This window comes from Arvicola amphibius, chromosome 6, assembly GCF_903992535.2.
Source record: "Arvicola amphibius chromosome 6, mArvAmp1.2, whole genome shotgun sequence".
Lineage (NCBI taxonomy): Eukaryota > Metazoa > Chordata > Mammalia > Rodentia > Cricetidae > Arvicola > Arvicola amphibius.
In genome coordinates, this window is record NC_052052.2 from 138,632,059 (window position 1) to 138,648,033 (window position 15,975).

The 15,975-nt window shown below is 45.0% G+C and overlaps 2 protein-coding genes across 3 annotated transcripts in view; both read left to right on the forward strand.

Annotated features, from left to right (window-relative positions):
* Positions 1-15,975, forward strand: part of LOC119817452 (N-acetyllactosaminide beta-1,6-N-acetylglucosaminyl-transferase-like) — a 91,076-nt gene that overhangs the window by 15,081 nt on the left and 60,020 nt on the right. The window contains exon 2 of one of the 2 annotated variants that reach the window (XM_038334685.1): positions 10,714-10,808. The exons of the other annotated variant lie outside the window; for it this stretch is intronic. Within the exon in view, the coding sequence (XP_038190613.1) occupies positions 10,714-10,808 (95 nt within the window). The remainder of the gene's footprint in view (positions 1-10,713; positions 10,809-15,975) is intronic. 2 annotated transcript variants of the gene reach the window in all.
* Positions 11,920-12,853, forward strand: Gcnt2 (glucosaminyl (N-acetyl) transferase 2 (I blood group)). Its single transcript, XM_038334686.1, has one exon. The coding sequence runs from the start codon at positions 11,927-11,929 to the stop codon at positions 12,851-12,853; it is 927 nt and encodes a 308-aa protein (XP_038190614.1). The 5' UTR covers positions 11,920-11,926.

Consider the following 15,975-nt stretch of genomic DNA (forward strand, 5'->3'; position numbering starts at 1 on the left):
GGGCTTTGTGCATCCCTTAGGTTACTCACAGACACTTGTGCTGTTCCTGCTTTTATCTCTGAAGAATGCTGCTGTTATAGACATTGCTGAATAACTTTTGGGGACACATGCTGTCATGTCTCCTTAGCAGATAACATGAGTGGAAATGCTGATCCATATTGTACCATTATGCTCAATGTTTTCAAAATTTTGCAATGGAACCCAGGACCTCACACACAGAAGATAGGGGATCTACTGCCAAGCTTGGGGTCCCCAGATCCCAAGTTAGTCATTCTTCTGTGTCAAATGGTTACATTTCTGCTAAATGAGATCCACGAAGAAATGGTCATGCTGGATGGTGGCACAATCTGCAATCCCAGCTATTTTACAGACAAAAGCAGAAAGACAGAACTCAATGCCAGCTTGGACAACTTGGAAAGGGAGGAGGGAGAAGGGAAAAGGAGATTAACTGTCCAACATAATATAGTTAAGGGTGAATCCAAGTTTTTGCCTGACCAGGCAATTAAACAAAAATAAATTAAAGGAAAAAAAAAAAACCAAAGCAGGTCATTTGATGTGAACAGAACACGTGGCTACTGTAATTAGGCCCTCTTTCTGTGGATCTGTAGGAACCAGGTGGTCTGTTCCTTCTTTTCAGGAGGGCCTGTCTCCAGTCTCTTCTGTCTGTCTGTCCCCTCTCCCAGCCCTAGCCTGGAGCTCTCAGGCCTGTCCTAGTATTCGTGTTTGTGACTTTTGCTATTTGGTTTCTTTCATCTCACAATCTCTCCTCTGACCACATTCTGTTGTGGGGGGAAGGGCGCTGTCTGAATCTGTCTTATTGTGGAGCTGAAATCCTTTTCTGTCCAGGAGTGCTTTTAAAAATGCTAAGCTGCAGCCGGACTAGAACTAAGGCTGCTTTGCCTTTTGGCTCTGCCCAGTCCTACATGTTGGAGGTCTGTTCACTGCCTCTGAGAGCCATTCTCTCCGCCCCAGATCCAGGGTGGGGTCATAGCAGGTCCGTGTTGCCATTAAGCAGGTTGTAGCATTCTGCTCACAAACCCCATTTAAATGCTCCATAGCCAGACCTCCTGAAAGAGTCAGACTTCAAAAGAACCCGCCCCAAAACTCTCCATGAACCCTAAAAATACTTCACCCAACAAACAGCAGGAAGCAGTTTGGAGAAAAGAATGTCCAAATTTCCAAAATGATTGTTTATAAATGATATGATACAAAACTGAATACTTCATATTGGTATGGACTTTGATGTACTGATACAAATTTAAGGCCAATTTTGTTTTATATATATATATATATATATATATATATATATATATATATATATATATATAATATATATCTACTGTTGTTTAAGGTATGCGTATATAGCTCATTTAAAAATGTAATATGTAATTTAAAATTACAGATTAATAGATAGTCACTTATAATAGTCAAATTTATAGTCATTTAGGGTTTGTAGATATACAGAGATATATTTCAGTTAGATAACCTTCAACACTTCAAAGACCTACAGAATATGGCATTTAAAATGTTTTAAAAACTTAGACTTTTCTCAACAATGAGACATGTCTGTTTCTGGCAGCACCAATTATTTCAGAGAGGTTGATGGGCATCAAAGAAACTCGTTATGGAATTTGCCTTCAATGTGGCTAGGCTAGTCATTTGGGGCAAGAAACTGCTCTTATCTGGACTGTTTGATGGTGTGCTGTATGAACTGGACATGCAGGACCCACAGAAGTGTGGAAGCTACTCTGTGAAATGATGTAACATTCTGGTGGAATTTTGTTATAGTATGTCAGTATACCTTTTATAGGGGAGAGGGGCCCAGACACGTTTAGCAGAAGAGATCAGGGGGGCAGATGTGTGAGGATGATGTGTAACTGGAGACACGAGAGTCGGAGCTGAGCAAGATGACATGGTCGTAGTGAACTGCAATCTGCAGAAAGAGGGAATAATGGCCTTTTAACTGCTTTTCCTGCCTTTGTGACAGAACACCTAACAAAAGCGACTTCAGGTGGGACGGGTTTGTTGTGGCTCGTAGTTAGAGGAGATGCGCTCAGTCAATCCTTCATGGTCGGGAAGGTATGGCGGCTGGAGTCTGAGAGGGCTGGCTATCCCGGCCGGAGGGTCCGTGATAAACCTGGAAGGGAGGAATGGAAGGGCAAGAGACACGAGAAATGACAGCAAGACCAGCTTTCTGATCAAGCTGCAAATTTTATTATTCCTCAGAGGCTGTTATATAGCAAATGGGCGGGGAGGCGGGGCGGGGGGGGGGGGGGGATCTCAGGAAAGTCTGTGTCTGCTGGAATTCAAGTCTGGAAGGTCTCTGGCTGAGAGAAAGAGATGTTAACTAACAAAGGAGGTGCTAATTACTTCTAAAGCCTGGAGCCTGTTGTCTCACTAGGAAATAAAATGCCAGATTAATTTCCTAGGCCCTGAACTTACCCCACAGAGGGGATAGAGGTGAGTATTTTACCTAACTTGTGAGCTTTAGATGGCTGTAAACAAAATACAGATTTCAAAATATAGGTCTTTGCTTCCGGCAGCTGGCCATGTGTCCAATATCAAGACAAATGAATGCTGGTACTCAACCAACTTTCTCCTAATCCCTTCTTATTGTGCAACTCCAGCCCATGAGATTATGAAAATTGTCCTTCCATCTCCACACCCATGTCGGGATACAGGCACCCACATGAAAATAAATTCATAAATGTTTTTAAAACTAGTGTGGTTATAGGGTCACAGGGGGTAGAGCTTGAAGCTGATTTTTCAAGGAAGAGAGAGAGCAAGCTGGCACCCTGTGTGTCTGTTGGTCACAGAGGTCAGAGAATAAGTCTCTGGACAAGGAAATCTGTCAGGCATGGGAAACTTCCACCTATTGCCTTGTAAACCCGCCCCCCCTTCCCGGAGACTTTCCCTTTTGAAAAGTAGGGACTGTGATTTAGAGACTTAACTAAAAATATCTCTTCCTCTGATTTCTGTTGCCTGGTTTTTGTGTTTGTGTGTGTGGTATATGTGTTTGTGGTGTGTGTGTGTGTGTGTGTGTGTGTGTGTGTACAGTAAAAATCAACCTCTGGTTTCATTCATCCAGTGGGCAGCACCTCTTACTGGTCAGAAGCTCATCAATTAGGTTAGGTTGGCTAGCCAGGGATCCCCAGCTCAGGGATCCACTCATCTCTGCCTCCCTAACCTGGAATTATAACTATTTTCCATCATATTTGGCTTTTATTTCTTTCACATAGATTATGGAGTTTAAACGTAAGTCCTCTGGCTTGCATAGCGAACTCTTTACTGACTGAGCTATTTCCCCAACTGACTTGGTTTTGGGGGAGAGGAGCAGGTAACAAGTAGAGTGTTACAGTTTCATTTATTGGTTCCTGTTGAGATGTAGGCATGCTTTGCCAGAAATCAGGAAAGACACGTATGTGTCTTTTCACAATGTCAAAATTTATTATAACAAGCTACATCAGTTTCTTTGGCTATAATGTGCAAGGTAATCCAAATTTCAGTTGATGACTGGCCACTGGCAAACACAAGTTCTTAGTTTGTAATCTTAGTTACTGACTGATATTATTAGATCACAATTATATATCACTCAGTAGTCATATTTATATATGTGGATATACATAGATTACTCAATGAATAGAAGAAGGTTAAAGAGGCCTGCAGTCAAGTTTAAGGAGTTGTGAGAGCCTTTCTGAAAGCAGAGGTAGCTAATTCAGACTCAACGGGAACTCACTCCATATGGTGTAGGTGGAGTTTCCCTGTCTCGACTGCCTGCTCCCAAATAACTGGCAGCTGCTTCCCAAATAATTGACACGGAGACTTAATATTAATTGTAAATGCTCAGCTGATAGCTCAGCTTATTACTACCTAACTCTTACATTTAAATTAAGCCATATTTCTCATCTATGCTTTGCCATGTGGCTCTTGGTTTGTTACCTCATTTTCTATACATCTTGCTTCCTCTGATTCTGCCCTTCTTCTTCCCATCATTCTCCTAGTTTTGTTGTTCTGCCTCTAATTCCTGCCTGGCTACTGGCCAAATAGCTTTTTATGAAAGCAGTCTGAGTGACAAATCTTCACAGTGTACAAAAGGATTATTCCATAGCAGTGAGAGCCTTCCTGGAAGCATAGATAGCTAATTCAGACTCAGAGGGAACTCAAGCACGTGGTTAGACACTATGTTGATGACCCCAGTGTGGAGATCTGCTAGAGGTGAGCAGAGCTGAGTTGCTGACTCACAAACCCAGCCATGCCTCAGGGTTGAGTTGAGCTGCAGAGGTGAGGTACAGGACCGTGGAGGTCATATCAGCCAGCCCCAGGACCAGGTCCAGGTAGACAGACAGATGGGTGAACAGATGACATCTCTAGGAGGCTGCACCAGTGCTGGGGACCAGACTGACCTGAAACCACAAGGATGTTGGGTATTCTCTGGGGGTTCTTTAGCACACACCAGGTGGTCAGATTCCAAAGGACAGAAGGACAGGGACAACTGTGGGGACCTGAGAAGGAAAGCATGAGACAGAAGGTGTGCCTGACCTGTTCACGGAGTCAGGAATCTTCAGGCCAAAGTTGCCCACAAAGACGGCTATGTCTTCCAAAAGACACCTTGTCAAGGGCAGTAGCTAACCCGGTCTTATGTAGTGCCAGGCTGGTACATCATCTCAATTTTCCAACACTCCTGTCTCATTCTTCAACCTAAACCCTACCCTCATAAATCCACCTGACAGCTTTGTTTGCACAAGAAAAATTCCTGAACTTTTACCATTGCTGTAAACTACATCTCTGAGCAATTTTAAAGTGTGTGTGTGTGTGTGTGTGTGTGTGTGTGGTGCTTTTTAGCAACTTTTAGGCAACTAACTTGGCAGCCACCCAAATTCTATTGTAAAGAAACCTAATTCAGACTCCCCGCTGTGAAGCCCACACCACAGGTAGAACTTTTATTCTCTCCTTGACCATCTCTCTCTCTTAACTTTTGTGCTTAAGATATATCTTAAAATATCCTTTAATAAACTCCAACTTTGTTTCATACTGGCTCATCCCAGAATTCTCTTCTGTAGTGAAACCGGCAGTCTTAGTTTTGCTTGGTGGGGGTTCCTAGGGAATGGGGATGCTTCAGACTTCTGTGAAAGACGGAGTGGAGCTGTGCTTCTGTCCCTGCTACTAGTGATGAGATGGCAGGTCAGTGGGAATTGTCATGCAATATTAGGTGCCTTCCTCCTTTCGGGGTCTAGGTGGGGGGTATTGCAAGCTTCTGCCTGTCTGGTTGGTTGCTCTCTACCCATCCCTATGCTCATGTGAACCCAATCCACTTTGCTAACTGTATAAATGTACTTTCGGAGCATCATTTGTTGGTCTATGCTTGTGGGTGGTACTGGGCATGGTGTCTATGTGTACAGTGAGATACGGTCACCCTGAAGTGGAGTGATACAGAGTGAGGCACAGCCCGCAAGTCACACCTTTACTCATGGAGTAACTGTGAGCAGAGCTCAACAGTTCTACAAGCCGCCGGTTATGAGCTAAGGGTCCATCCTCCATGACGCTCAAGCTTGCTAATATCCCACTAGTGGCCGGGCATCTTGGATTTCAGTTTTCTCATCAGGAAAGTGGGGGCTGTAATTGCTCCCAAGGCCAGTGATTAACCCCCATCACTTATATTTCCTGATTCCTGTTCTACCATCAATCAGGCTGTCTGTGAGGCCCCTTCCCCCTCCTTACATAATCTAGAATCTAGCCGCCTTAGAGAGCGTCCTTTAGTTCTGGTCCCTGAGTGTCCTTTAGTATTAAGTGTAAAATTCCCGATTTTCCTAATGGATTTTCTGCTTCGCATTGTTCCCTGGAAGGGAGGGGACTGCTATGTAATGGCTAGGTGGCTGGTGTCAAAGGAACTAGGGTAGAGAAACCTGAGTGGTCTCTGCTTTAGGAAGAATTTCTTTGTGGAAGACGATCTGGGATATGGTACTGTAGAGGACCCGTAGCTATAAATTATTTGAAAGGGGCTCTTGATCCCTGACTCACCTTAAAATTATTTCCTGGAGGAAATGAACGTAACTGAGTTTTGGAAGCAAAGTCCTGGGCTCTAGCAGCCACAGCAGGTCCCCAAATGATGATGAAAGCAATCGATGAAGAGCAGATGGTGAAATTCCTTCAATGTGGCCACACTGGGAAGAGAAATGGGCAGAGGGATCCAGTGAAATCCATCTGCAGGGTCCTGGCAAGAAATTTAGGCTTATGTAAAGGAAGGAGTGAAGCAGAGGGCCCCAGGTGTGCTAACTCTGCCTTCCTGGTCTGGGGGGTCAGGCTGATAATACTCCCTGCTCTGGTTCTGTAAGGTCGTCAGAAGAAGTCTTTATCACCGTGGCTGTCATCAGCTGAGAGCATCATTCTGATTCTCAAGAGAAGGTTCTTTCCGCTCCAGGGTGCAGCCTTCTCCTTCCCCAGCAGGTTCTCAATGTCTCGTATCTTCATTAATGCTGACATGTCCCCCCTCTCTCTTTCTCTCTGTGTATGTGGTGTTCAAGCATGTGTATGCATGTTCACATGTGTGTGGGTACAAACACTAAAGGCTCTCCACTTTATTTGCTGAGCCAGGGTCTCTCTGAATGTGGAGCTCTACGATGCTGCCAGCTTACCCTTCTCTGGCATCCAAGACAGGCTGCCAGCCAGGGCTATCTGAGCTCTTGTCTTAAAAATAATTGTACCTGTCTGTACTATGCAAATACAGACTTTTTCCTTATCATTATTCCCTACATAACAAAGCATGACAACTCTTTATATGACAATTACATTGCATTAGGTATTTGAAGTCATCTAGTGGCGATCTTAAAATATACATGAGGATATACATAGGGTATATGCAAATATTGTCTTTTTCCATAAGTGACTTGAGCATCCCAGATTTTGGTATTCTGGTAGGGAGCAAAGGATGCCCTATAGAATATATAATATCTTACATCACTGATGCTCTGGAACAACCACCCCGCCCATTCATTTTCCATGATAAATTGTGTTGCGAGGATGAGGTTATCCATCATCTTAGTTCATAATGATTATTTTTCTACATTGCGAGGTAATTTTTAATCACAAAACATTTTTTTTCTTAAAGCACATTACTCAGTGAAGGAAGTCTGGTGTGACCATGAAGGAAGGGAGGGAATCAAGGAGTTTTGGACTGTGGTCCATGGGTTCTCAAACTTTGCTCCAGAGATCTGAACTACCATCATTATCTAGGACTGAAATACAGGTCATCTGACTCCCCTGGTACCTACTGAACACCTGGGGTGAGAATCCTGATCTTGCATTTTTGCACCCCCACCCCAATCCCAGGCAATGGGAACAAATTTTGGCAAGCCACTGATTTGTTCTGTCCTTACCCCACAGCTACAGACAAACCCAGTTTGGCAGAACGCTTGTTTTGGTAACATAGTTAAGAAGTTGCTTACCTTCCCGGGGTTAAACAATTAATCTCTGCAAGCAAATGAAAGTGATATCTTGAAATATGATTCAGGAAATATTACCAAGCCTTGCACCAAGACTGAGTGAGCTCCAGGTCAGCCAGCCTGGACCACAGACAGAGACCCTGTCATTTTCTAAGACCCCCAAAGCCAAAATGGTGTTATTTCTGATTGCTAAATGCAACACTGTCACTGCATGCCACTTAACATGAGTTCATCTGGACGCACTGTAAACTGTGTTTTGCAAGTATTTGCGTCAAACCATCTTGCAGTCAGAAGGTCTTTGAGGTTGACTTTTGCCTCAGCAACATTAGGTTCAGCTCCCTCTAGCTCATGCGTGATGCCATGGACTGGTGATCACTGGGGCCTTTGAAGTTCTGCCTGTTAGCTCTGCCCCCACCCACACTTTGACAAGAATTTAAAATAGAATAATGCTTTGGGTTCCTCAGATGAGAGATAACTTGTTCTGTTGTTAATTAGATAAACGGGATAGAAAGCAAAACTGATTGGCCCCAGGAGGACGGTTTTCCCTAGAGGACCTCATTGGAAGATGTCTGAGTTGTGGAAGAATTGTTGTTTTGGTTAAAAATGGGCTTTGGAAATGTCTTCTTCCTCCTCTTTAGAGCCATGATCATCACGATTGAAACATAACCCAAAAGCATCTTTTCTAAACCATCAGTCGGCCTGGGATGGAGTTACTAATTGATAAGACAGAGCAATTGGGGATGTCAAAGTCCTCTACTTTCTCAGTTTCAAAGTGAAAACCAAATCCCTACGTTTTAAGTTAAGAAGGAATCCCTGAGTCGTTGTTTTCCTTCCATAACAAAGTCAGCTGCAGAGCCAAGCACGGTGGCAGGTGCCTGTCATTCCAGCACTCAGGAGGCTAATGCAAGGAGCATCTAGGGTTCTAGGCTGGACTGGGCTCCTCCTAACGGCCCTGCCACAAAATCAAACCAAACCTCAAAGCAAATCACCTAAACACATCCTTCCAAAGAGAAACCCAAGACCTGATTCAAGTTCACCTCGTTTTGTGAGCCCTTTCTGCCTGGATACCTTGACCCCCTCAAAGCTACTGCGTTTAATTTTCGGTCAGTTCTCTCATAGCCACGCTTCCTGTGCCCCTTTTTGCTATTATTTAACTTTATATTCTGGTGTTTCTGTATGAACCTGCGCCTTCTCTAGCTCTTCCCTGAGTAAAGAATAATGATTAATTGGGGATGAAAAACAAGTCCCAGAACAATTATGAAAGCACAATGAAGCGTGTGCATCAGAACTGCAGCTCAGCAGAGGGAAGGTGCGGGAAAGCCTGAAATCTTCCACTGGTTGCCCCAGCTTGCCTGGAGGTGTTCCTGCACTTGATCCTTTGTGTATTTCTGGGCAGCAAGATTAAGCCCAAACTGTTTGTTTTGCTTTTGCATAACACCCCGGTCTTTCTCCTTTACAGTTGATTGGGTGGGGCAAGCAGTGACTTTCTGAGTTGCAGGCCTGTATCTTGCTTTTCTCTGGGTTTTGCAGGGTCAGGTGAACTCAGTCTTGACCCTCTTTAAGGGAAGGTCAGAGGTGTTGAGTGTCCAAGGGCAGGGACAGGCATCCTCATTCCCCTTTGATTGCTTTTCATTTCTTTCCTATCTTTTTTGCAGTGCGGGGGTTTGAACCAAGAGCTTCATACAGACAAAACTGATCCCGTCGAGCTGGGTCTCTAGCCCCAGTTTAAAATTTCCAAATTTCATTTCATTCTATGCTCATTTCTTTAAAAAAAAACTTTTTATTTCTATTTCAATATAGGTCTCATTAAATTGCCCAGCCTGGCCTTGAACTTGTTATCCTCCCTGCTTTAATCTCTAAAGTGCTGGGATAACGGGACTGTTAGTAGGTTCCAAGTCTTCTTTTGTTTCAGATATATTTTGGAGATGTGTTCTATATAGCTTAGTAAGTCTCTCTCTCTCTATCTCTCTCTCTATCTCTCTCTCTCTCTCTCTGTGTGTGTGTGTGTGTGTGTGTGCTCTCCTTGTTATACTAGGTATTGAACCCAGGGCCTTATGAGTACTAGACAGATGCTGTACCACCGAGCTACATACCCAGTCCTCAAAAAGACTTGTTGGATAGTGTTCACCACATAAAGGGTTCTGTCTGCAGCAGAGAGAATGTCTTTAAGGTGGCCCCAGGGAAGGGCAAGCATGTCTAGCCTGATTAATTGACTAGTTCATGAGTAATTGCTCTCAGAGTGAGGACCAAGGGCATGGTTGCTAAGCCTGCAGGTATCAACTTTGTTCTTGACTCTAGGAAAACATAGGTAGGAAGGCTAAGACTTCCCTGCTCAACAGCCAAAAGCTCACAGTGTCCATTCTGGATAAGCATACTGGACTGCAGCCTGTTCAGAAGGAAAAGAAACAGGCAACTAGCATCCTCTGATACAATAACCAGGTTCGTCAAACATTCTTCTACAAGGTCCAGGATCCAAGAATGGGGAATTGGCCCAAGAGCAGACAAAAGAAGAACAGCTGTATTTTAAATATATGAACAGCCCCACTGGTGTGGTACTGGATTAAATTCAGAAGCATTATGAGACTTCTTATTTTGTTCAGTATCTGTACTTCTTAATATAGTAATGCCATTAATGTTTATCTCTTCGGTCTGTGTAAATCTGAACTCCCATGTTATTGGCCAGTTGGAAAGGGTAAAGAGAACAGATTTACTTACCCTAGTTAAGTTATGTATCTGTATACTTTGTCAGGCTGCAGCGGTTTCAGTATTCATTCTAAGCCACAAGGCTTCGCCAAAACGAAATTACTGATGCCAAAATTACACTCTGCTGTTTAGACACACAGCAGACGTAATAACCTAATATTTAACAGGGTTATTTTTGGAAAGGGGATGAAGCTGGAGATTGAACTGTCCTTTGCCACGGACCAGAGAAGACACTGGAAGAAATGGGAGCCGCTTTCTGGAAAGGCTGCATTTTCTTTTGCTGCTGACCTAAAGACCCAGGGGAGGGCTCCTTAGAACATTTGTTTGAGGCAGGTGCAGAAAGAGGGTAGTAAGGGGGGAAAAATAATCTGCAAGCAGAAAAACAAAACATGTAAATAAGAAAAGCTGGAAGAGTGTAACTCCCATCTCAGGACAGGGCATGCCATTGGGCTGGAGTCTGGGTGCTTTGAATCTCAAGTCCTTGTAGGAAGGAATCCGCTGGCTGGTCTAGTCTACCAGTAGAGACTCTGCAGAGGGAGATTGAGAACTGAAGGACTCTCTTTCTTCACAGGCTGGAACAGAAGCTCATTTTCCCCTGGGAGTCAATGCACAGGGCAAAGACTCCGAATTGTGAAGTGCAGACACATAGAGAAGGAAAATGGAAAGGTAATCGGCAGCCTAGAGGATGCTTAAAACTGCCTCTAAAGTGTGTCATGAGAAGTTGGGTATGGGTGAAAGCCAGCACTTGGGAGCTAGAGTCAGGAGGATCAGGAGTTCAAAGTTAGCCTCTGTTACCTAGTGAGTTCCAGACCAGTCTGGCTTGTTGAGATCCTGTTTTGATTTGTTTTTTGTTTTTTTTTTTTTTTTTAATATAAAGTCATGGAAAAGTCCAAGAACGGAGATCGTTAAGCCCTTAACGCTGTTTAGATGCAAATCCCTAACGTTGTTTGTAGCCAGGATTCAAGCACCCGTTCAGCGAAGCCTTCAGGTTTCATCCAAATGAGAGGGTATAGCTTACCACCTGCTCACTAGACCCCAACATTCTGTAACACCAGAGCAGATGCCTGAGTAAGAGGAGAGGGGTTCATGTCAAAGCCCCCCCCACCACCACCTCTGCCGTGTCAAATCCCTTAGGACCGGAACTCCTCCCCCTGGGAGCTCTTGTTTTGGAAACTGGTGGGGTGGGGCTAGAAAACATTACAATGGAGCGGGGCTGGAGGTGTGCTTTTATTTCAGACTGTGTCATTTGAGCGGACTCTCCCGAAACTGCAGCTACAGAACGGAGGCTGGGTTAGATCTCCTGGGTTGTTAAGCTGGCACACCCCGGAGAGTAGGCAACAGAGCTGGCGAGAGAGGCAGTAGAGGAGGGCAGGAAGCCGCACGCCTAGCCCGGCTCATCCCTTCAACTTTGGCTTTTGCTGTGATGATTGTAACAGGAGGAGGAAGGGCTAGGAGAAACCCCTGAGGAAATAGTTGAAAAAGAGGTAGCAGTGCCAGTAAAACAGCCCGCAGATACAAACGGGGAGGCCCAAGGAAGAGGAGGAAAAGGCTGGGCTCCGGCAACCTGCTGCTGGATTTTAGACAAAGGAGGTTTGAGAGAGGCGGGATCAGATTCTAATATCAGCTTGAGGCGAGAGCGAGCCGCTGAGCTCGGGAAGATGAAACGGCAGGAATTCGCAGTGACTGGAGCATGTACCACAGCGAGAGCTCCCAGGAAAAAGTAAGTCTGGGAAGGGATTGGCGGAGCTTGACGGGAGCTCTGACCTCTCGCCCCTCTCGAAGGCATGCCTCCGTCCCTGCGTTACCTCTTCATAGTCTCTGTGACTACTGTCATCGTTTTTATTGTGCTGTACGTGCTAAGTTTTGGGGGACATCAAAGCTACCAGAAGCTGAACGTCTCGGACTCCGTGATGCTGTCTCAGGTGTGCACATCCTTTATCAACGGGAAAACCCCTTTCCCGTGGAGAAACAAACTAATGATCCATGAGAAGCCTTCTTGCACGGACTATGTGACCCAAAGCCACTATATCACAGCCCCTTTATCTCAGGAAGAGGTCGAGTTTCCTTTGGCCTATGTCATGGTCATTCATCACAATTTTGACACCTTTGCAAGGCTCTTCAGGGCTATCTTCATGCCTCAAAATATCTACTGTATTCATGTGGACGAAAAGGCAACCCCTGAATTCAAAGGTGCGGTGGAACAGTTGGTGAGTTGTTTCCCCAACGCCTTTATGGCTTCTAAGATGGAGCCCGTGGTCTATGGTGGAATATCCCGGCTCCAGGCCGACCTGAACTGCATCAAAGATCTGTCCACCTCCGAGGTCCCCTGGAAATATGCCATCAACACCTGTGGGCAGGACTTCCCCCTAAAAACCAACAAGGAAATAGTTCAGTACCTGAAAGGGCTTAAGGGGCAGAATCTCACCCCAGGGGTGCTGCCTCCAGCACACGCAATAGGAAGGACCAAGTATGTCCACCGGGAACACCTGAGCAAAGAGCTTTCCTATGTGATCAGAACCACCGCACTGAAGCCTCCACCTCCCCACAACCTCACCATTTACTTTGGCTCTGCCTACGTCGCTCTATCAAGAGAGTTTGCCAACTTTGTTCTCCATGACCCCCGGGCAGTTGATTTGCTCCATTGGTCCAAAGACACTTTCAGTCCCGATGAGCATTTCTGGGTGACGCTCAATAGGATTCCAGGTATGTGAGAGTCCGTATTGCATGCAAAGGAATGCCTGCAGGTCATCTTAGGCTGCATTTCAGGGGTCAAACTACTTTGAATGGAAAATATTCATTGAAAAAAAGAATGTGTCTGTGTTGAGTTCATGTAAACTTTCTTCTTATGAGTCCTTAAACAATGCAATTTAACAATTATCATATGGTATTTCCACGGAGTTAGGGGTTACAAGTCATGCGGAGAGCATGCCCATCAATATACAGGAGGTTGTGTGTGCATAGGTCATATGAATATGTTGCACCATTTGATATAAAGGACATATCTACAGGCTTTCATCACCCAAAGGGGCCCTGAAATCAATCCCCTAGGGATGCTGAGGGGTAACTGTGTTTAAAGAACTTTTGAAGTATCTGCCTCTTAAAAAAAAAAAAGGAGAAAGACAGACAAGAAAGGAAGGAAGGAAGGAAGGAAGGAAGGAAGGAAGGAAGGAAGGAAGAAAAGAAGGAAAAGGAAGGAAGAGGAATTAGAGATGCAGACTGCAATGTAGAGCCCTTGCCCTAGTCCTTTTTAGGGGAGTGCCCATGGTGCTCTCTGAATGATTGGGATCATTCCCAATCAATGCCTTCCCGTGTGATGCTGGCAGCTTACATCTGCCAGTCATCTCTTAGTACTGTGTTTAGTTTGTACTAGAAGTTTTTCCTCTCCACAGATATATCAGACTTTCTCTTAGCCCAAGATCTTTGCCTGACTGCCCTCTTGCCTTCCCCTAGAACCACACAGCTTCTTTCTCACCCGCCAGACCACAACTCTCCAAGGAGGGCTACTCTTGTCAACTACCTGCCCCTTCCCCCGCGCACAGCCATGTGCCAGCACACTGCCCAGTTTTCCCTTTAAGGAGTCACTATGTAGAATGATCATGTATCAGTGATCCGCCTGAATTTGTTCCTGGTCTTTCCTATGGGAGCTCCATGAAGTTGAGGTCGTTTTCTGTCTCTCTTTGATTGCTATATCCCCAAAGATTAGATCCCATAGTAAACGTTCAGTAAGTTTGTGTTAGATGAAATAGTGTAAGTAAGCAAGGGATGAGTGAACACATGGGGAAACATGGAGCTTTACTATGTACGGGGCCCTAGCAGACTGTGGAAGATGCGGAAGACTGCGAGATATTTGGATGTATACAAGTACGGGGCTGGAGAGATGACTTAGCCCTTGAGAGCACATACTGCTTGCTCCTCCAGGGAACCAGAGTTCATTTCATTCCTAGCACCCACAGAGGATGTCCCAACAAGCATCGGTAACTCCAGCTCCAGAGATCTGACTCTGGCCTCCACAGCCACCTGCGCTCACTTGCAGGTACATGCCACCGCAGACATACTTATGAACAGGTAATTTAAGAAATAAATTTTATTTTTTAAAAAAGAAAACCTTACATTTCACTTCATACAAATAATGAGATCCCAAGACACAGCCCCTTCTTTCTCAGCGAAGTGTTTTTGCCTTTGATGATTGACAAGATAAGTTATTTTGATGACAGTTGTATTTATTTTGTGTGTGTCGGTGGCAGAGTATGTCACGGCACAGATGCGGATGTCAGAGGGCCATATTCTATATCCCAGGAAACCAAGTTTGATGACTTGTCCTCGGTAAGCTAATTAGCACAGCCACATTAACAGTAAAAGGCAAAAAGAGATTTATCTCCTGTAGCCACAGTGGGAAGAGGGGAATCGGGGCATCACTGGATCGCTTTAACTTCTTAGGGTATGTACTGTGACCCCCTAAGTTCGATAATGAGGATGGCTTCGGGGAGTTGGCTTCCTCCTTCCTCCATGAGGGTTCTGGGGCTTAAACTTGAGTCAATCCTGGCAGCAGGTGCCTTAATCTGCTGAGCCATCTCACTAGCCCTGAATCATGCTCCTGGAAACGTATATAAAGCATAAAGCGTGGTAGCGTTTCTCTGGAAGGCAGCAGCATGCCCTGGACTCAGTGGAAAAGGCAAATGGATTGCTAATGAACTAGACAGCACTAGCCTGTGAGAGAAAAGCAATCATTGTTCTGCCATTGGGGGAGTGCCAAGTTGGGAATGCTGGGAAGCGCTCTGGGCAGCAGGGCCGAACTGGCTGGGTAATAAACATACCCGTGTTCTGGAAAATACCAGGGGGTGTGGTCTCTGAATCCCAGGGTGACTGCCAGAGACACCTAGCTTGGGTTCAGCGCACCCTGTCATCTTTTCACCCTTGATCTGTCGTTTCCATTATTGGTGTGTCATTTGGGGACATTAAGCACTTAGAAGCTGATTTCCATATTTAAATATTTATCCCTTTTCTATTTCCAGTATTCTCCTAAAATTCATGAGAATTGGAGTCTGGCCATGTGCACTTTGGGTACGGTACTGAGTAAGATAAGGTCATTATGTGACTCTGACAAAGTAGGGCTTGTCACTTTTTGTAAAATAGAGAAAGAGATGGCTAGGTGTGGCAGTACGTGCCTGTACTCTCAGCGCTCAGGAGAGGACCAGCAGGGTGTGAGTTCAAAGACAGCCAGTTTAGACATCAGGGTCCTGCCTCAGAAACTAGGGATGGAGGGATAGAGAGACGGAGGGAGGGACAGAGGGAGGCAGCTATGAGATTGAGTTTTGATTTTTGTGAAATATCTCTATTTCAGCAAGGGGTGGAACAGTTTGACCCATGCCAAATCAGTACCTCCCCCAAATCGAGAACAGAAGAACTTCCTTTCTCCCTCAGCCTCCTTCCTCTTTCCTGCCAGTCAATAGACAAAAGAAGCAGTAAAGAATGACCAGTGTCACCAGGAAGGTGACATCTACCTGCTCTCCTAGTATGTGGATGCCAGAGGAGGAAGAGACTCCCTTGAGCCTAGAAATTTGAGTCTAATCTGGGCATCGTAACAAGACTCTATCTTAGTGTAGTGATCAAATATCAAATAGTGATATTTCATTTTTATTTTATCACATAAAGCTTGCCAGAAGATCAGAGAGTAAAACAGCCCCCCTGGTTAGCTTTATAGACCAGGCAGTGGTGCTACACAACTTTAATCCCAGTAGCTATACCAGTTTGCCATAGAAACTGGACAGTAGTGGCGCACACCTTTAATCCCAGCCCTAGAGAGGAATATAAAATGGGAGGAGACAGTTCTCAC